At 37.1% G+C, this 20,226-nt stretch overlaps 3 protein-coding genes across 4 annotated transcripts; 2 read left to right on the top strand and 1 right to left on the bottom strand.

Moving 5' to 3' along the window:
• Positions 1-40: 40 nt before the first annotated feature.
• LOC131793621 (protein TFG) lies at positions 41-4,613 on the top strand. 2 transcript variants are annotated; one of them, XM_059111052.2, is made up of 5 exons: positions 41-360; positions 484-567; positions 980-1,150; positions 1,740-1,904; positions 2,762-4,613. In XM_059111052.2, exons 1-5 carry the CDS (start codon positions 117-119, stop codon positions 3,313-3,315), a joined length of 1,218 nt encoding a protein of 405 aa, XP_058967035.2. In that variant the 5' UTR covers positions 41-116; the 3' UTR covers positions 3,316-4,613. The 2 variants fall into 2 exon arrangements, with proteins under 2 accessions (XP_058967035.2, XP_058967034.2); XM_059111051.2 differs by having other exon boundaries at positions 2,759-4,613.
• A 144-nt stretch (positions 4,614-4,757) lies between these two features.
• LOC131793637 (tyrosine--tRNA ligase, cytoplasmic-like) lies at positions 4,758-17,056 on the top strand. The gene is made up of 21 exons (XM_059111070.2): positions 4,758-5,041; positions 6,504-6,650; positions 7,490-7,591; positions 7,805-7,878; positions 8,034-8,079; positions 8,779-8,862; positions 9,545-9,625; positions 9,764-9,815; positions 10,449-10,489; positions 10,872-10,928; positions 11,115-11,208; positions 11,494-11,579; positions 11,700-11,750; positions 12,192-12,276; positions 12,542-12,636; positions 12,827-12,878; positions 13,667-13,771; positions 13,886-13,928; positions 14,298-14,398; positions 15,224-15,273; positions 16,004-17,056. The coding sequence occupies exons 1-21, from the start codon at positions 4,853-4,855 to the stop codon at positions 16,109-16,111; spliced, it is 1,743 nt and encodes a 580-aa protein (XP_058967053.2). The 5' UTR covers positions 4,758-4,852; the 3' UTR covers positions 16,112-17,056.
• A 1,136-nt stretch (positions 17,057-18,192) lies between these two features.
• LOC131793634 (tropomyosin alpha-4 chain) lies at positions 18,193-19,825 on the bottom strand. Its single transcript, XM_059111067.2, has one exon. It carries the CDS (start codon positions 19,458-19,460, stop codon positions 18,570-18,572), a length of 891 nt encoding a protein of 296 aa, XP_058967050.1. The 5' UTR covers positions 19,461-19,825; the 3' UTR covers positions 18,193-18,569.
• Positions 19,826-20,226: the final 401 nt, after the last annotated feature.

Below are 20,226 nucleotides of genomic sequence, written 5' to 3'. Positions count from 1 at the left end.
TCTTTGGAAGACTGGAAACGAATGAAGTCATTGAGTTCTGGAAAAGCAACGTAATTTTTGTCACAAGGACAGTACTGGAAAATAGAAATTGTCACGACTTTTATACCCATTCGGAAATGAATTATACTCCAGAGACATTCTCAATTGGAGTTCCTGGAAATAGAGGAGTAAATTTTGTAGGCGGCAATGTAGATCTCAGTGGTACATTGATTATTAAGGCTCGTCTAGGGGATGATATAAGATGCATTCCAATTCACAACGAAGATTTGACTTATGATGATCTACTATTGATGATGCAGAGAGTTTACCGTGGTAAACTTAGTAGCACAGATGATATTACCATCAAATATAAGGATGAAGGTGAGTTTAGTCGACTGGTCTTTTTGGCTTTCAGATTTGACGATAAACTCGGCTGATTGTTGAAAACCGTTCCTTTAGGCACGACACTAAGCTTCATTTAATAGTTTTTCCCCTCTGTTTCAGATGGCGATCTAGTAACTATTTTCGACAGTTCTGATCTTGCCTTTGCACGAACAATATGCAGAATATTAAAGATTACATTGTTTGGTAAGTTAATTAAATTACATTTACTTGTGGAACGTTTCTTTTTGTGAGCATGTTCCTAACGATGCAAAGATGTTATCCTTGGACTGTTTCATTCATTAAGTTTAATACTTTGACACATGTCTTGAGATTTAACTTAGGGATAACTAGCTATATCATAAGTTGTATTGCTTAAGTTTTTGAAACGAGCAGAGGAATTCTGTAAAGACAATTATGGAATATGCAAACTAGATTTCCAAACTTGACAAATGGCAAATGTTTGAGGACTGCTGTCTGAAAGTTTTCAATCTCCAAGTCTTTTATTGCTCAGTAAAATTTAAATTTTTGTTTCTCAGTCAATTTCTTTTTTAATTCTAGTTGTGGTAGAATTCTTGTCAATGTTAAATCATGATCATTTAAACAATTTCCTCTGCAGTTAATGGTGTACCTAGACCTCCTGAACACACACTGGTTGCAGAGTTTAGAAGGGAATTGACAGAGGTTAGGGATAGGATTAATTATCTTCTGAATAGACTGGAAGTAAAGGATGAAAATGAGGAGAGGAAGGGTGGACAAGAACAGCCAAAAGATATACCTAGTATGCAAGGTTTGTAAAGAAAGTCAGCTGTTTAAAAATTTCAAGTTCTTAGAAGTAGTATCCTGGAAAGTTTTTGGTAATAGCATTTGATTGCCTCATGAATCTCCAATATGCATTGTCATAGTTGTAATGAAGAGTTTGGATTAGTTTTTTTTTTTTACCATGCTCATTATGCTTTGAACAGGGATCATGAATTGAGTTTACTTCTAACTGGCATCTAATTTCTCCTTACACTATCATCCCTGAATCAAACATTTAGCTCGCAACAATAAAGGAAATGATCACCAACTGAAAAAGCCCTTGATTGTTAAACAAATTCTTTTTGTCAATTCCTTAAGAAATCTACAGAAAACAGTATGGAGAATATGCATACTGATGTTAGGGTGTAAAGGGTTTAAGTGGAGCAATCATAACTCTCATTGAATTTTTTTGTACTTATGGGTCTGGAGCTAGAAATGAAAATGATGAAAGTGGACTATTTGCTTGTTCCTATGCAGTGTTTCCTTTTCGTGTTAATTATGATGGTCAAAACATTCTAACTAAATCAGTATCAGTATTAGGAAAATGGCCCGTAGTTTTATGCTCAGTTTCTGTTTAGGTCCCCCTAATGAAAGAACACTTCCAGCCCAAATGCCTCCCAAACCAACCCCTGAGGTGACCATGTTTGATCCTCTTGCTAAGGACAAAGCACAACCGGACAGTTCGACGGGAAACATCTCAGGACACCTTTACCCTAGCACTGCAGGCACTACTGAAGGAATAGGTTTGTGAAAGACCATAAATACAGTCATGGAGTAAACTAGAAAAACAATCAAACTGCCATACACAAATTCCAGTTGGAGAAAAATGTGTCTGTAATAGTTCTTTGTTTTCCTTGGTTCAAATTGCTTGTGGTTGGCTTCAATTTGATGATCTGACACCTATCCCTCTGACGAAGGACTAATGCTTGAAACGTCAGCCTTAAAACTCTTTACAATGGCCAATTTATGTCTTCAACCCAGTTGATAACACTAAATTATCCCATTATACTCTCCCACTGACGCAGCACCACAGTTTCTTTGGAAACCTACCCCCTTTATGACACCATTTATGCCCTAATTGAAGTAAAGTAAGTGTCAGTGGTATAAAAGGGACTTGGGGTATTGCCAACCCACTCTTCTTGGATGGGATGTTATTCCATCATAGAATATCCTTCTGCTCTCTTCCCCCCCCCAAAAAAAAACTTTTACTAGGTGTCCTTGCAAATTCAATGGAATACATAATTTAATTATGTTGAAGGAGGGGGAAGTACTGCTCTGGGTAAGGTTTTCTCAGAAAACAACACAATGGCCAGGAACCTTTCCATCCAAAGTCAAGGGTTTTAATTTTTAGGTCACTGCATCTACCAGACTCTATCCAGAGATAGCATTTTACAGATGTTGTCCTTTACAGCATAGGTTCAATAAGTAGGGAAGATATTGATAAATTACAAACTCACAATTCAGAAAAAATTTTAGAAGGTTTTAGAAGGGCAGATGAATAAAACATCTCTGTCTGATTTACTGTTTAGGTGTTCAGTGTTTTACTGGGTAGAAACTTTACAGTTGCCATTAATAATTTTTAATGCCTTTTGAATAGCAGGTTCCAAGAACCAAGAGCCAACCTCACAAGGGTACCCTCCACAGTCCATCCCAGCATCACAGCAGATGCAGGCTCCAGGGCAGCAGAACATTACACCATCACCTGCCAACAAAGTGGCTGGATCATATGCCCAGCAAACTCAGTATCCTCAGCAGGCTACACAAACTGGACAAAACGCTCCGCAGTCTTATGCCCCCACCTCCACCCAGACGCAATCTTCTTACCCAGGTATGACAAGTTCTGTGTCAGGTTACCCGGCTAGCCAACCGCTGCAGCAGCCTTATAGTCAACCAAGTCAACAAAGTTACCCACCACCCACCGGCTCACCAGCAGGGGCAGCACCCTACTCAACTGCAGGACAGACGCAGACACAGAGCTATCAGGTTTATGTACCTCAGCAGCAGCAACAGCAGCAGCAGCAGCAGCCTGCTACACAGAATGCTTATGGAAGTACTCAAGGGTATCCTACCAACCAACAGTATTCACAGCAGCAAGGGTACAGTCAGTATGGTTACAACTATCCGCAGCAGCAGCAGACATATCCAACATACTGATATCTTTGGCCTTTAGCCATGGAGGTGGTATTAATGTCAACATTGTAAATGATTTTGTAGTTACAGGATCATTTAGGTAATGGGGTTTGGTAGTACATTGAAATACAATGTACACACTGGCTGACTTGCTATAGAATGAATAGTCGACTCTTTCTGGGGTGCACACTGTCAACACTAATCCCTCCTTTTTGTGGTTGAAATAAGCTAAGTTTTTTTGTCAGTGAAATGGTTGGGACTACTTTTGATTGTCCCTTATTTGAAGGTGTCTGCTTTATGGGGGTGTCCATTCAGTGAGAAGTGACTGTCTTAGTTAATGACAGAAACTCTAAGAAAACACAAAATAATTGCTGCAAATGAGCATGGAGGTGCAAAGTTTGAGAGGACTGATGCACAGATAATGCATAAATTTAAAAAAAAATTTGGGTTGACCTTTAGCAAGTTTATCCCAATTTTTACTGAATTTTCATTTCTTTTTATTGGAAGCATATACTGTATTTATTCAGCTATGATTTTAGTTATAGAACACTGTAACTACTACACCTTTTTTTTCAACCTCAAGAGACTATGAGTAATAAAGAAAACAAAATTATTTTAAATTCTGTGTCAGCTCCTCATAGAAATATTTGGATTTGGTCTTGGGATTGATACCATCACTGTGAAACTTAGAAACTGACTGAAAATATTGGAAATACTTTATGGCTTGTTGTTGTGTTAAAAAAAAAAAACTGAACTGTGAAAAGGGAAGGACTTAGTTTGTCACTTTGAGATTTGTTTGTGGGCATTGACAGAAGCTCATGATCTATCAGTACAAAATTTACTTGTCAGATTAAATCAAAGAGTTCATGATTTTTTGAGTTTAATGATAAGACTACTTAATAATTTTTAACCAAACGAAAATTTTCAAGACCCTTTGAACCTTGGGTATATATATAAAACTTAATGATGTTTAAACAATTTGTCATTAACGTAGAGACTGAGGAATTTGTTAACCGATGTTAGCAAGCTACAGAACTCTTAACTAAATCGTTGCAAAACAACTTTGATATGCAAATGAAGAAGGTTTAGATTAAGCATTCTTTTTCTTGGTGACTTGCACAACCAAATTTTTAAAAGTGTTGTAACTTATTTTTGTAAAAGCCACCCATCTGTGTAGGCTAGTCATGAAAAAAGAAAATCGGAAGGCAAATGCTAAATGCTATGTGCTAAACGCCATAGAATACTCATAAGGGTTGAAGGCAATTGTATCCTTGAAAATAGACACAAGGGATGAAGATTGACAATAAAATAGTTATTTAGAATGTTGTCCTAAGTGTATTTAAGAATCTCGGTCTGAGGAAGTTGTAACTAAAGGTTAAGAATCCTATCAACTTTTCGGGTTACCTGGGGCGATTCTCCCCAGCATCCAAAGGGTTTTTACAGAAGGCTAGGTACCCAAGCATTTTCTTACGAAAGAGGTAATCGCGTGAGAACAATTTGACCCGAACACACGAGAAAAGCGAAACATAGTTTAAATATAATTTTTTAGGCATCTCCTTGTATGCTTCCGCGGGTGCTTACCTCAAGGATTGCTTTTGGTGTAAATCAGCTGAGAAACTGTAGACTGTTACTCAATCCACATATTTATACTCGCATATTTTTGTCCTCGACCATCAATTCGACTGGGATGGCTTCGAATGATTCATATTCTGCTGACGAAAAATTCAATTTGATCACCAGAAATTTACAGGTGAGGGTTTCAGATGTTTATATTCGAATTCAGGAAAAAGTAGGTTGAAGTTATGGAACTTTCTCCAATTATATTTCGATATAATGATGTAATGGGTAATTCGCTTATTTTTTCATCCGCGTCTGCTCTGACGCTACATTGTGGCGAAACATATAGGGAAATAGGTTTTCATTTTCAGTAGTTTTGTTTTATTATCTGGTATGAATACTTAAAAAAGGTATGAATCAAACGCTTTATCACAGAGATCTTTCCAGAGTAGGTCGTGTGAAAACAAGAAATATACGAGACGGTTAATGAGACCTAAAAGATATTACTTCCTTTGAAGGAGGTCTGAAAAGATGAAGTGGAATATTGATGGAAGGAAGGAAACATACAATACCTCTCAACCTTTTTGTAAATGAGATTTTGCCATCATAGTCTTTTACAAGTAGATAAGTGACTGGATTTTGATATTAGGAGAATTTTATGGTTGGAATTCTGGGTGAATTTTTTTATCTATGTAGGGGATTTCCTATTGCAGAATGGTATGTACTTCGAATCCCCACACTCACTGTCCAATTTGATATAATTAGACATATTTCAGATTTTCACCAAAAGAGCTATGTGCTTAATGGCACTTTGCCACAATATGTTGAGTTATTGAAGAGATTTCTGCACAGCCACATACTTTATTATGCATAAAGTTCTTGGATAAAGAGGACTATGATGTAATCTTTGGGACTGTAACTTTGTTAAGAGTTGTATGGGGCTATATAGAAATTCAACCAGTTATTTCTTCAGAATGAAGAGTTGTCTTCATTGTAGAGGGGAAACTGCAAAATATTGATATGCTTGGTAAAAGAGAGAAACATTTAGTCTAATGCAAATGACCATGTCTTCATCATTGATAACCCTTAAACTTTCCTGAGTGACCAAGACAGAATATCTCCCTATCAGTGGCAGATCTAAGGGAGGAGCCTAGGGGGCCCACCCCCCTTTCTTTATTTTGGGTACAAAAAGAAAAACAGAGGGAAAAAAAGCTGGCAGGGCAAACAACAAAAAACCAGTTCCCCCCTTCAGGTCAAGGTTTGGATACACCACTGTGTACAACATTAATACATTATCAAGCTGATAAATAATGGGAATTAAGAAACATATTGGTTGGGGATTATCATTAGATTCCAAATTCTCTCAACTAGCATCGTAAGATTTGTATAACAGACAGTAAGGAGAATTACTAATGATATCTTGGGAGTGGAAGGATTAAGTGAGGTGTCCACACATGAGAGGTTTGATATATTTCTTGTGTGGCTGAGAGAGGGATGTTCAGCTTTAGTAGATCTACTGCATTATATTGGCTAGGCTAATAATGATCCCTATATACTGAGATGCTCAAATCTTTATCAGATGACTTGCCTATTCATGGAGAGAATCAATTTTTATTATAGTTTACGTCACATTATGTTGTTTATTATTTTCATAGGAAGTTATCGGTGAGGATCGCTTAAAAACAATTTTACAAGAGAAAAATTTATCTTTGTACTGGGGAACAGCTACAACAGGAAAACCACATGTTGCATACTTTGTACCAATGACAAAAATTGCTGACTTCCTCAAGGCAGGCTGTGAGGTGTGTTACCAGCTTGAATATGCTTATTGGTGTTATGAAATGCTTTATACCAGAACAATTTCTTAATTTTTTATTATATTTTGTATTTTTTGTTTTCCTCCTTGTTCCATGTTTAAAATGACAATGCATTCCATCTAGAATTGATGAAAATTAAGTGCTCCATCCATTCTAGTTTAATTGAAAGCCAACTTCACATAAAAAAAAGTTATGTAGTTTTTTCCTTAATATTAACATGATACTGTTGCAGGATTTATTGTCAAAATGAAATTCTCACCCAGTGCAAACATTGTCCAGTAACACAAAAACTCCCCGTTTATGTGAAATTATCACAAGCCTAAGGAAGGGAACTTCAGTGTAAAAATGTTAACCCTTTAACTCCCAAGATCCAATTGTCAATTCTTCCTTCTTGCTGCTAGACATTTCTTTCTAAGTTAGTTATGAGGATTTGATAAGATCAAGATAACAACTTCTACCTGATAAGTCTGGGTATTCTCATTACCTGTTTGCTGGATGGTGTATGGATATTATAGGAAGAAGTTGCATATTAATCACTTCTGGGTGTTAAAGTGTTAAAGGAGAGAAAAGTTAATATGGCTTAATAAGCTTTATAGGACTGCCAAGAGATATCACTTCATTATAAATGACTATAAATAGTTGTAAAAAATATTCTGTCATGACAGTATTTGGATCTAATCAATAGTACTAACCACTGAAAAGCAAGAAAGGAATTTGGAGCTTGAATTATATTTATGATACATTTTCCACTGCATAAAATATACCATTATGCTTTTGAACGACTTTTTTGGTACTATAATGGGAACATTTGCTTTTTTTTGTAGGTGACAGTACTTTTAGCTGACCTTCATGCATATTTGGATAATCTGAAAGCACCTTGGGAACTGTTAGCCCACAGAGTCAAGTATTACGAAGAAGTGATTAAGGTTGGATTTTGATGAGTAGTCCTGGGAAGAACTTTAGTTGAAAATAATTATGGATGTTGAATGTACACCAGATGACAACCAATGTCTTAGTTCAAACGTTTCTCCACATGTAACTATTCTTTAGAGATGACAAATCATAAATGGCTTTGTCTATCAAATTCTGATATGAATATGATTTTGGGGTGACATTACACATTGGGTTTTATCACGCAGGCAATGCTAGAGTCAATCAATGTCCCCCTGGATAAATTAAAGTTTGTGCGAGGAACAGAGTATCAGCTGGACAGGTAATTGTAAACATTTTGTGATGTCCCAATATCATTAATATTACCCAATATCAGCTGCTCTAGAGCTGGTGGTTGAGACTTCATATGTCGCTCTCTTTGTTGCCTTCATTCAGCGCAGTGATTTATTTTTTTGTTTCCTCTTTGCATTTTCTCAGAGCCTACGTCCTGGACATATTTAAACTTTCCACTGTTGCCACTGAGGTAATGTCACTACTGCTTGACATTTCTAAATAAACAATAGCCTTTATTTGGTGCAAAAATATGCACAGATATTTTTACTGCAGATATTGCCTGTTCCAAGGAGCAAATAGTTTTGTGAGAGCTAAGCTTGTGAAAACTGCAAGTTTCCAGGAACAAATAATGTCCAAGGACAAATATACAAGCATATTTTTGAAAAAAATAGTGGCTATTGTGTTGATTATCCTTCAAGTATTTTGCAGTGTTAACAAATAGCTTACTCTTTGCTGGTTGGGATGTTTTCTTTTTAGTGTTTTCTGGTACAACTTTATGAACAAACAAATATTTCTGTTCTTTTGTAACAATCATAAAATGTTCTCTCATCTTGAATTAAATTTTGAATAAAGACTTGTGGTAGTGGATGTATGGTTTGATAATAGGAGAATATCACTTGGGTGATATCTTAAGATATCCCCCAGTTTTAGCTGAGGAATATTTGGTAAGATAATGCATTTAGATTAGTCATGCATGAGCAAAAATATTTGATGCATGATGACTCAAAATGTCATTAAAAAGTTATTTTTATTTGAAAAACCTTCTAATCAGAAAATCTAGCCATTATCATATACATGTAATCAATTTAAATTGGAAAATAATGCATTCTCTCTAAATCAGATGTTATGGATCTATTTTAAGTGATTTATTTGGATTTATTTCTGTTAGCATGATGCAAAGAAAGCTGGTTCAGAGGTTGTTAAGCAAGTCCAACATCCTCTTTTGAGTGGTTTATTGTACCCTGGACTTCAGGTATTGTAGTTACAATCTTTGTATTTATTTCATTATCACATAATCCGTTGACTCCTAGAAGTGATTGACGGGAAACTTCTCCCTAAAATATCCATGAACTTCCAGCAAACAGCTGATGAGAAATACTTTTAATTAACTTTATTGGGTGGAATTTGTTATCTTGGTGTAATACCAAATTCTCTTAACCAATTTACAAGGAAATGTGTAGCAGTTTGAGGGGAGGATTAGCAATCACATCTTCATAGTTAAAGAACTCAGTCTGGCACTTGTGCCATAAAGTGATACTCAATACACTTTCTTGATATTGTAACTTGTATTAATTAATGGTGATCCCAGTATTGAATGGTATTTGTGTCATGTTGCCAATAACATCACAGCAAACCTGAGCAATCAGTCTCCTCAAGCCCAAATTGTAACATTCCACTGATAAGGCACTATTCACTTTTTCCTGATGATGATCTTGCTCTCTAGTTGTAAATACCTCAATCAGTGTTTATGACAAACCTCAGTCCTTCACAGAACTAACTCAGCTCATGGTCACACTACACGATGAAATGTTTTTCATGCATTCAAACAAATCACCCATTGCTTTTTAGTAAATATTTCAACAGTTATTACATGTTTACAGGTCACATTTGTCAAAACTACCCATTTTTACATATCTCTTTTTTTTATACAACAGGCTCTTGATGAAGAATACCTCAAAGTAGATGCACAGTTTGGAGGTGTTGATCAGCGCAAAATATTCACGTTTGCAGAAAAGGTAGTAGATTCTGTTTGAGTATAGACTTCTGAACAACTCTATCATAGTGGTCATTTAATATGTTCTCAAAATTTTCATCTTCCTGTTATCTTCAGTGTTATTGTTTTACTTAACATTACATTTCCATCTGTTTTTCAGTATCTTCCCTCTTTAGGTTATGCCAAGAGAATTCATCTTATGAACCCAATGGGTAAGAAATTATCCAGAATGTTGACAGACATCTAGCCTGTGGTTGTGGGCCTAGGATTTGTTGATCAGCTTTAGAAAGTCTTTACAGACTGGCCAAATTACATTTATCAATCTACTCAGTTGACAAAACAAAATTATCTTGTAAAACCCCCCACCTATGCAGATGATTTGGCTTTTTTCTTCAATCTTGCTGCCGAGGTATTGTACAGTATACCTAATTTGGTTTTTGTAGATTGTAAATGGGGCTAAAGCCATTTTACTTTTGAGGTCCAAGGGAATGGAATGGGCTAGCCAACAATATGAAGAACACTGAAGAAGTTAATAGTTTTAAGTGGATACTTTTTAATATGTTTCATACAAAATAGTTTTGAATAACTCTGAATATATTTTGAATTCAATTAAATTACTGTAAATAAGTTTCCTTAGTTACCAGACGTATTACGTAACAGATAACATAGTGAGTGAAATTCCCTGTTGAGGGGAGTCTCAATTAAGTATGTGTGTATGTATGTGTATGTACTCCTGTATCCTAACACCAGCAATCTCCATTTATCATCCTTCTTTGTTCTTTGTACCGTCATTTCTACTCATGGTTGTTTGGGCTAATTTTCTGTTCCCTTGATTTTCTATGTAGTGCCCGGTCTCACTGGTACCAAGATGAGTGCATCAGATGAGGTCAGTTTTTATGAAACAAAATTGATATCTACTTATTGACAGAGATAAATGGTTGGAAAGTTTTTTTCTCAAGGTAATGAAGTATGTAGTCACAACAGAGAGCCACACAATTACCCATTCAGCTTGATATAATTCAGTCAATAAGTATTTTATTACATGACCACTGCTCTTACCCTCTCTTTCTTTGCTTATTTAGCAAGGCTAAATGGCTTTTTCCAGCCCTTCTCAAGCCACTATGTTCATGTGGGTTTTTTATTGAAAGCATGGTGATTACTTTCCAAAAAACAGCAATAGCAGCAGCAAGTATGGATGATTTGTGCACCATCAGCTTTATTAGTGTTGTAATTAGATCATTCAATTAATTTAAATTTTTTTTCTCCAGGATTCAAAAATTGATCTTCTGGATGGTGCTTCAGTTGTTAAGAAAAAGCTAAATAAGGTCAGTGATAATGCTGTCTAGGGTTAAACAACCTTTGGCTTTGCTCTGTTTTTAAAAATGGATCATTTTAAATTTGTTTATTTATTGTTATTTAGGGAAGTTTATGTGCATTACCTCACTTGTCTCAGATGTCTCAATTTCCAATTTATGTGTAATGAATAATTTGTTGCAATTGCTTCATGTTAGGCATTCTGTGAAGAAGGAAACATTGAGGAGAATGGTATTCTTGCATTTGCCAAGTTCGTGATCTTCTCGGTGTTGGAAATAAAGAATAAAACAGGTAGGTCAAGATTAATAATCTGGCCTTCAAGGCAGTTAATATATACAATTACAAACTACATCTTCCCCTCCTTTCCCTCCCTCCCCCCCCCCCCTCCTCATCCACTCAGTACCAAAGGATCTTTAGAAACTTATTCCCTTCTCTCAATCCTGAGTCCAGCACGTTGATCATTACACTAAGAGCACCATCTTTCTGGAGAACAAAATATTTTGTCCCTAAAGTACAATTAATTGAAACAAGTGTGAGGCAATTTTAATTAAGTAATTTTGTTTCCCTTGGGCTCAGAATTTGTGATAGAAAGAGCTGACGAAAATGGAGGAAGAATTGCATTTAGAAATTATGCATCACTTGAGGAAACATTTGCCAGAAAGGTTGGTCTATCATCAAAAACATCTGTTATTTAATATATCCTATGAATTGTGTTTAGAATGAAATTTTATGTAGTAGACATCACATGTATTGCTGCTTTTTTCATTGGTTCACCTCACCAGGAACTACATCCACTTGATCTGAAAATGGGAGTTACAGCTTTTTTGAATGAGGTATGTATATACTCCTTCCCTTTGCGTGGATATTAGTTGTACAAGGTTGGTGAATTATCTAAACAAATTCTACTACATGTTGTTATCTTTGTCGGGCATTGTGGCTCATTTCGTGGGCTAAAATGGAGATTTCTGAGGCCAAAAATTGAGATTTCCATGGGCTAAAATGTATTTTAATACAGTTTATGTTCTTGGGCTTAAATATGTTTTGGGCCCTTCTCAGAGTCATTGTAACTCTTGTGTTACTCAGGCTCAGGCTGTAATGACTGAGTCTGCTCAAGTAAGTAAGTATGCCCTTGAAAATTAATGCAACTAATGTGTTATTATATAAGTTTACATATCAGGAACCCAATCACTGCTTTAACTCGGGAAAGAGCTGTACCAATATTATGTTTCCCTACTATTTGTTCACCAATCATTAATGTCTGTTTCCTTCTAAAGCTTCTTGATCCCATAAGAAAGAAGTTCCAAACTCCTGAACTACAGAAGCTGATGAAACAAGCATACCCTGCTCCAAAGAAAGCAAGTAAGTGAACAGGGTTCATTAAGAGTATATTTATGCCTCACATACTCTGCTGCTATCATTTCTCTGGGTGTTTTTCATGACTAGGGGTACCACTGTACCTTCACCTGGATAATCACAACACAGTCAACTGTTACTCTGTGCAAGAATAGTACTGTCTTCAGTTTACTTACTAGTCTACTTTGTAGCTGTTGAAGCACAGTGCCAACTAAAATGAAAGTAACTAGTCAGTATTTATAACATTTCTTTGTTATTTCTTGAATTTCAGAGGGTGGAAAAGGTGGAGCAAATGCTACTCCTGAGAGAGCTGTTGATCCTTCAAGGTTGGATTTAAGAATTGGAAAAATTTTGTCAGCAAAGAAAGTGAGCGCATTGAGTTTTCATTTCATTTTATTATTCCCTTTGTGATATTGTTTGAAATCAAGGGAACCTTGTTCAGAACAATGTTTTCAGCTTTCCCTGTGAGGTTAAAACCTTTTGCTCCTAGGAGAAGTTTACTATATTGCTCTCTGAGATGGAAATTCTGTCATTTTTTTACTTCCTTTCATTACAGCATCCTGATGCAGATTCCCTGTACTTAGAAGAAATTGACATTGGAGAAGAAAGTATGTGATGAGATCAGCTTTACAGAGTTTTTTTTTTCCTTCCTCAGCCTATTGCTCCTTGTTTTTGTTAACTCTTTAATCCTTGAGAGTAGTAAGCATCTAGTTTCTCCCAACAGTTTCACCCCTTAATCAAACATTAAGGTCATGAAATAAAGAAAATAATTGCAAGGCCAAGAAGCTCTTGAGGGGAGCAGGGATGGCACAGTGGCGAGAGCACTCACCTTCCTCCGCTGTGGCCCAGGCAGGACCCAACGTCACATTTGAGTTGAGTTTGTTGTTGGTTCTCGTCCTTGCTCCGAGGGTTTTTTCTCAGGGTTTCCAGTTTTCCTCTCTCTGCAAAAAACCAACGTTCAAAGTTCCAATTCGACCTGGAGACAGTGGATAAGAAGGGCCACCTCATGGGTTGTCCGCTGCTAAATAATTATCATCATCGTTATTATCATTAATAATATCATTATTATTATTATTATTATTATTATTAATTATTATTAATTATTGTTATTATTAATTATTATTATTATTAATTATTAATTATTATTATTATTAATTATTAATTATTATTATTAATTATTATTATTATTATATCTATTTCTACTTTTATTAAGCAAATTCTCCTTATAAGTATCATAGGAAATGCATAAAGAACAGTACGGAGAACCTGCAAACTGATCCTAGGGTGTGGAGGCGAAGGCAGTCATGTTGTGCTCAATGCTCTGTACCGTCACGAGTACTCTCAGGATTTTATTTAGGTATGAATGCTATATTTTGGTTTTTTTTTTTTTTTCCAGAACCTAGAACTGTTGTAAGTGGTTTGGCAGAGTACGTTCCATTGGAGGAACTTCAAGACAGACTTGTTGTAATGATGTGCAACTTAAAACCTGTTAACATGAGAGGTGCGTTTTTTTCTTAATTGTGGAAAATTTGGACAAACAGTTTTCACCTGCACCTTTTGTCTCTGAGTGAGCAAGAATACATTTTCATTTTACGTTGTGGATTTCTTATGTCAGGCGTCACGTCAGAAGCGATGCTCATGGCGGCATCTGTAACAGGGTAAGTTTATGCTTGTCATTTTATAAGTTGAAACCGACTGTGATTTAAAAAACTATTTTAGAAAATAGCGTAGCAGAGAAGCCTGTTTCGATGAAACTATTTTAATTGTAGGAAGGTTTTTGTCGTATTATTGCAAGGTACAGCTAACTTGAAAGGATAGTAATATCTGGACGTAAGTTTATTGGAAGTGAGAAGATTGATTTCGGCAAATCTTTACTCTTAGTAATCTCAGTAAATGGGTGAAAATAGTAGCTAAGAATGGGTTTGGAGAGGGGGGGGGGGGGGGGGGCAAGGACGCTCTTACTTACAATCGAATTTATGGACATAGGCGAAAAAATCAGACTAATAGCCTATGGTTTCTGTTTGTAGTACTGATGGTAAAAGACAAGTGATTCCTCTAAACCCGCCAGCTGAATGCAAGCCTGGTGACAGAGTCGTGGTGAAAGGCTACGAACATGAAACTGCCGGAGGTAAGGTGGAAGAGAATAAGAGAGTGGCTTACAACCAAGCTGGTTTTCAAAAATTGCGTTTCCAGGATTTATAAGAAACACGTAGACTCGGTGGTGACATTAATACTTACAGAGTTTTAATTAACCGCAGGGTTTCTTTTTCAACCCTCTTTAAAACTAACGAAGTATGGAGAATCAACGAAAACTTCACGCCACCATATAGCAAGCGGTTTATATGATCATTGCTTAAGTAATTTACATTTAAGAAAAAGAGTGCATCGATAGTTGATCAACGAATGAAGCCTTTATTTATCCATATTGTTCATATTGACCAACGCCAAATTAAGTGAAATATAAAACAACTTTCTTAATAAAGAAACCACAACTTTTAGTTTGCAAGACATGTTTCGACATTCTTATGTCATCTTCAGTTGTAAATGCGATTTTAACGGTTGTACATTTGAATTTATATGAGATTACGTTACAAATTACGTCATATTGTTTACGTTACAATTTGAATATTAAATACGAAAAAACGTGACATAGCACGCCCCAGATGGGGAAAGAAGGAGAAAAGAAAAATAATGATCATAATAAGAAAAATTATTATGATGACAGAATCAAAAGGAAAGAGACAACTCTAGATGCTTCAATTGCTGATTAAGGATGGGTTTGTCCCACTTAATATGCAATGCCTCTTTGATCTTAATTTTGTATTTCGAAGCGGCAGAATCTAAAATGGTGAAACATTCTGTACCACAAGAGTCGAGACAGGCCTTTGATGATTGTAGGTCAATCAATGTAGGTCAATTCCATCTTATATTTGTCGTTTTCTCTTTCATTTAGAGCCAGATGAACAACTGAATCCCAAGAAGAAGATTTTTGAAGCCTTAAAGGTTAACAATTCTTTAAGCTGTTATTCTATGACCTTCTCGCAATATTTATAAGTACACTGTAAAATCAACAGCGGGGCGCTTTTAGACTCGGTGAGGTCCTACTTGGCCTTGCTCACAAGTAGGTCCTTATCATTAGTAATGCTAGACGCGTGTTTCTTCGCCCATGGGAAGATTTAAGACGAGTCGGAGGGAGGTTCGCAAGAGGTGGCACTAATAATGAGGTATCAATGCCAGACCCCTGGCAGACCTCTCGCCGACTCGCGTTGCTCAAGGTCTCGTACTTTACCGCGGGTAAGCCGCGGGTAAAGAAATGCTGGATCAATATCAGTATCTGGGCAACTGCCCACCTACCCCTTCCCTAACCCAACATTAACCCTAACTTGTTATCAATTGACTGTTGTTGGGTTAGGGGAGGAGTGGGTGGGCGATACTGATATTGATCCGAAATGCTCGTGCCTAGTTGCCAACATGCTCGAAGGCCATTCTTAGCCGGGGAGTCTGGATACAGAGGTCTAGATTTAAGTCCAGACCAGGTCATTATGTTGTGCTCTTGGGCAAGACGCTATACTCATAAATGGACACTGGAGTCTTTGGTAGTGTACCAAACGTATGAACAAAGAACCCTACTCGTATAATTTGCTAACGAACTTTTAAGGGTCATATTAGTACGAACTCAAAATAATGACATTGTTAAAAAATGAAAAATATTTTTGTTTTCGTTTTCTTTCAGCCTGACCTTTGTACCTCTGATGATGGTGTCGCTGAGTACAAAGGAAGTCCATTGATGACAGCCGCTGGCCAAGTTACTTCAAGTCTCAAGAACGCACAGATCAGTTAACGATCGAAACTTGGGAACTTAATGAAATCGTAAAATTGTTGTCACGCTGCTCATGCTAGACTGATATGTCGTCAAAATTCAAATGTGGTCCTGTAGTGTAGTAGCAAATTTATATTTATAAGTAATTTAACCAGCTTTTACATCATGTTTAAAATGGAAGTAAAACCGCTACCAAAGACTGTCGCTTTATTATGTTTGTGGCTTGCACTTTATCGAAAAAAAGTGTTGAAATCAGAAGTCATTTTGGAAAAAACTTTCGTCACGACATTTACGGTCCGAATACGTCTTTTCTGCACGATTTTGCTTCTTTCCTTCGTTAAAGAACACCTTGATAGGCCTATTCAACTAAAGAGACGTTTCTAATTAATTCATAATTTGAAGTTAAATATCTAATCTCCAAGCTATACTTCAAAGTTCTTGCATGATTTTCACAAACCACAAAATCTCAACAGAAGATGGATAACCCTAAGCCACTAAATCATATTTTCGGTGTTTATTAATATTGATGTCGTTACAAAGATTGAAATAATCTTGTATTAGGCCAAGAAAAAAACTGGGGGTGGCTAGCCCTTCGGATTTCACCAAGCCGTTCCACATCAGGAGGCCCGCTAGGTATCTCCCATTCGCTACGGCATTAGTATGCGGGATCAGAGATCCCAACGCAGATGAGCTTAGTTCGTTTTAAATAGGTGTCTCATCGATGTCTGTTATCATTATGGTGTGTGTTTGTCCTCAGCCTATATAAGATCAGGCCAAGATGGAAATTCGTGAATACAAAACGAAAAGAAAGATAGCAAACAAAGTTAACGACTTTCTTCTTAAAAAGCAAACAATCAAAACAAAAACCTGAATCAGTATCTTTGAGAGGAGTGTATATCTCACACGCATGCGCAGTAGTTATTTCAAAACCTGAATGATGAAATAAATGACGCCACAATTTTCTTATTTACCACATGTCATGCATAATTATAAACAAAAGTTCCAGAGGTCGTTTGTTTGCATATCAAAAGAGGAACCTAAGTGTTGGTCACACATCTATTCACAGCCGCGTCTCTCAATCTGTCATCTGAGCAGAACTGAGACTCTCACTAGAATTGTACAGTGATAGTACTATAATCACTCACACTGCTTTAAAATTCTTAAAATTTCCGAGTTCTAAGGTAAGCTGGCCAGGGAAAAACATAAGTTAAAAAGGAGTATCGAGTTGACAAATATTATCAGTGCTGCAGGACGCGCTTTCCTTAGCTTCGCCTGCGGGAAGGTTTGAGATGAGTTGTGAAAAGATTTATCGAGACTCCGGCACTAATAACTAGTGCCAGACCCCTTACAGACCTCTTTCCCGCTTGCTTTTGCCGCGGGCGGGAAGCGCTAATAATGAGCTAATAGAGAAGGGGTGGGGGGGGGGGGGTGGTGATGTGATGGATATTTTAATTTTTTAATTTTTTAATTTTTGTTTCTTTTTGGATGGGAGGGGGAGGGGGATGTAGGAGGGTAGGACGTGGGATTCAACTGTTTATGTTTGAAAGTAAATGTCTTGTCCTCAAGCTTGAGTGCATCTGGGCAAAAAACGCCTCAACTGCACTCACCTACTACCATTCCCTCTGTTAGTTGTGCATTTTTGGGGGCCTCAAGAGAGACTTTCTCGTCGGTTACAATCCACAACTAAGTACACAACTCGCAGCCTTTACCTATGGTTACATCATAATACCCTTTTAGTTGGATAAAAAAAGGTCTTCGTCACAGAGAAATTCCACGCATTTCTTTGCTCCAACGCCCTCAGAACTCTTCCGCTTAAAGAACCACAACCTCTACATCAAAGAGAGGAATTAGAAATTGGATGGTATGGCGAGATTTAAAAGATGTCTGTGTAAACAAGGCAAACGGCATTTATTATGATTGCATAAATAGATATGAAGACATTTGGCTTTCCGTGATGTTTACTAACAGAAAATCATAAGTATCTGGCTGTGTTATTTATCGCTTCAATGATCTTTTCTTGTCACGCAAGAATTTTGTTCCCGTTTCCCTCAGCGTATAAAATCTGGGCATAAATCTTAAAGTTAAAAAACGAAAACATTCAATCCAATGCGAATAAAGAGGTTTATTTTAAAGCCAGCACTTCACTCAAGAAAGAGTTAATTGTAATGAATTAAATTAATTAAATTGACAGACAACCGAAAAACGTCCAAGTTAATAACACACCTACTGAGAAGCTTGTACCCGCCTCGATATTAAAACCTTGTAATTAAGATTAGAATCAACTGGTTGAAAAATATTGATTTAAAAGCCCCTAGAAAAAGTTAAGATTTCAAACAAGGCACTTATGATAAAGGTCAAATTCTAATTTCACTCCTAACGCAGTAAAATATTTCATTTGTAAAAATAGTCGTGTTCAGGAGTTCGCATTGTCAAACTTTCGGATCAGTTACAGCGCATAAAACCCGAATGCGGGATTGTTTCATTCTTCATCTTCTTCCTCTTCGGACCTGACGGGTTCTGGCTCCGGTTCGGGTTCGGGATTTGTCGGTTCTTCCCCGGGCTCGTGCTCTTCCTGTACTTGATAGCGATCTGTTACCTTTCTAGGTTCTTGTACATCAACATCATCTATTGACGCTTCCACCATGTCTTCCATTTTCTTCATTTCTTGCTCGATATCTTTGATTTTGTCCGCATAAGAATCGTGTTCTTGCGTCAGGTCATCGATGATGGTTTCTTGTGGCTGCACTTTGCGCTCGGCTTCTTCTGCGCGGGCAATAGCTTCTTTCAGCTGTCCCTCTAAGAACTCCAACTTCTCTAGCAGCTCCTGTTCTTTTTCCGCAGACTCAGCATCCCGACCTTCCATGTCTCTCAAAGTGGTGCTTGTGCTAGAAATACCGTCCTCCAACTCTTGGCATTTTCCTTCTAAGTATTCAGCGCGTTCTTTTGTCTTCTCCACCTCGCCCACAGTGACTCTATATTTTTGCTTCGCTTCTTGTAGACGTGCATCGGATTCCTTTGCTAATTGCATGGCTGCAAGAACCCTCTCTTCCATGTCAGTCAGTTTTTCGTCGCTCTCGCGGTCTATCCCTTCCAGCTCTTTGCAGGCGACCTCATGCTCGCACGAAATTGCCTGTATTTCGGCCAATCTAGCCTGTTTCTCTTCCAGAACTTCCGTAGTTTTTGACAGTTCATCTTGAACGAGGCGAATTCTTCGTTTGAATGAATCTGCTTCGCCTTCATTTTTGTCACAGGCTTCCTCTACCTCTCGAAGCTCGTTCTTACAGTCATTGCATCGATCTTCGGCCTTCTCGATCTTATCCTTCAAACCCTGTAGTTTTCCTTTAACTTTGCTCAATTTGATATCAGCCATTCTAAAGAGTTCTGGAGCTAGAAAGCAGAGATTGCAACGCACAGAAAAACAGCCGCACCGCAGAGAGCTAAACAAAACACGACGTGCGGAACGCTCCTTGTGTTGTGTTTGTAAATGCAAATTATCAAGATCTCATAGGTGTGGGCCTTTTGACGAGCAGAGATTGGTGGTTTCTCGGCTTCTCTTATCTATTGAAGCTCGACTTACTTTTGAATTTTACCTGTTAATCCTACTCCTGAAAACACTTCCATTCCACTTTTGATTTCTTATGAGTTCATCAAAAAATCAACCGGGTAGTTGCACAGCCAAAGTGGTTTGAGTGGATTATTTTGTCATGAGAGTTTTCCTGCTCGCAGATGTTGGAGCTTGGGCAGTCGTTCATCATGAATGGAATTTCATTTACGTAAGCAAAGTTGTTATTGTCGGACAGTAACGAGAGGAAGGACTGGCGTGACCAATTTAAGCGGTCACGTCTCAAAAAGTTTGTTATCGCTCAGAGAAAGACAAATGTTTTCATTTCGAAATGTATTTGAACAATTGGACGAACGATTTCAGAATTTTGTTTTTTTGACCTCAGGACAGTTTTCGCGCGAATACAAAGTATTTGTACGATAGCGACCTACCGCCTTCTTATGTACATTATTAAATCGACGCAAAAAATCACGCGATTTTCTTTCCAGTCTTATTTCACTTCGTTTTCAATAAAATACAAAATGACAACAGACTGAATTTAAAAAAGTACTCCATTAAAGCCTCATTAAATAAT

Source organism: Pocillopora verrucosa, chromosome 9 (genome assembly GCF_036669915.1).
Source record: "Pocillopora verrucosa isolate sample1 chromosome 9, ASM3666991v2, whole genome shotgun sequence".
Taxonomy (NCBI): domain Eukaryota; kingdom Metazoa; phylum Cnidaria; class Anthozoa; order Scleractinia; family Pocilloporidae; genus Pocillopora; species Pocillopora verrucosa.
This window is presented reverse-complemented; position numbering and strand designations above follow the sequence as displayed.

Excerpts from the sequence above, each read along its gene's own strand:
- LOC131793621 (XM_059111051.2), top strand. The coding sequence starts at position 117 with ATGAATTATACTCCAGAGACATTCTCAATTGGAGTTCCTGGAAATAGA. Across the intron at positions 361-483 it reads CATCAAATATAAGGATGAAG|ATGGCGATCTAGTAACTATT; the intron begins GTGAGTTTAGTC and ends CCTCTGTTTCAG. Across the intron at positions 1,905-2,758 it reads AGGCACTACTGAAGGAATAG|CAGGTTCCAAGAACCAAGAG; the intron begins GTTTGTGAAAGA and ends CCTTTTGAATAG.
- LOC131793634 (XM_059111067.2), bottom strand. The coding sequence starts at position 19,460 with ATGGCTGATATCAAATTGAGCAAAGTTAAAGGAAAACTACAGGGTTTG.
- LOC131793637 (XM_059111070.2), top strand. The coding sequence starts at position 4,853 with ATGCTTCCGCGGGTGCTTACCTCAAGGATTGCTTTTGGTGTAAATCAG. Across the intron at positions 10,490-10,871 it reads AGATGAGTGCATCAGATGAG|GATTCAAAAATTGATCTTCT; the intron begins GTCAGTTTTTAT and ends TTTTTTCTCCAG. Across the intron at positions 10,929-11,114 it reads TTAAGAAAAAGCTAAATAAG|GCATTCTGTGAAGAAGGAAA; the intron begins GTCAGTGATAAT and ends GCTTCATGTTAG.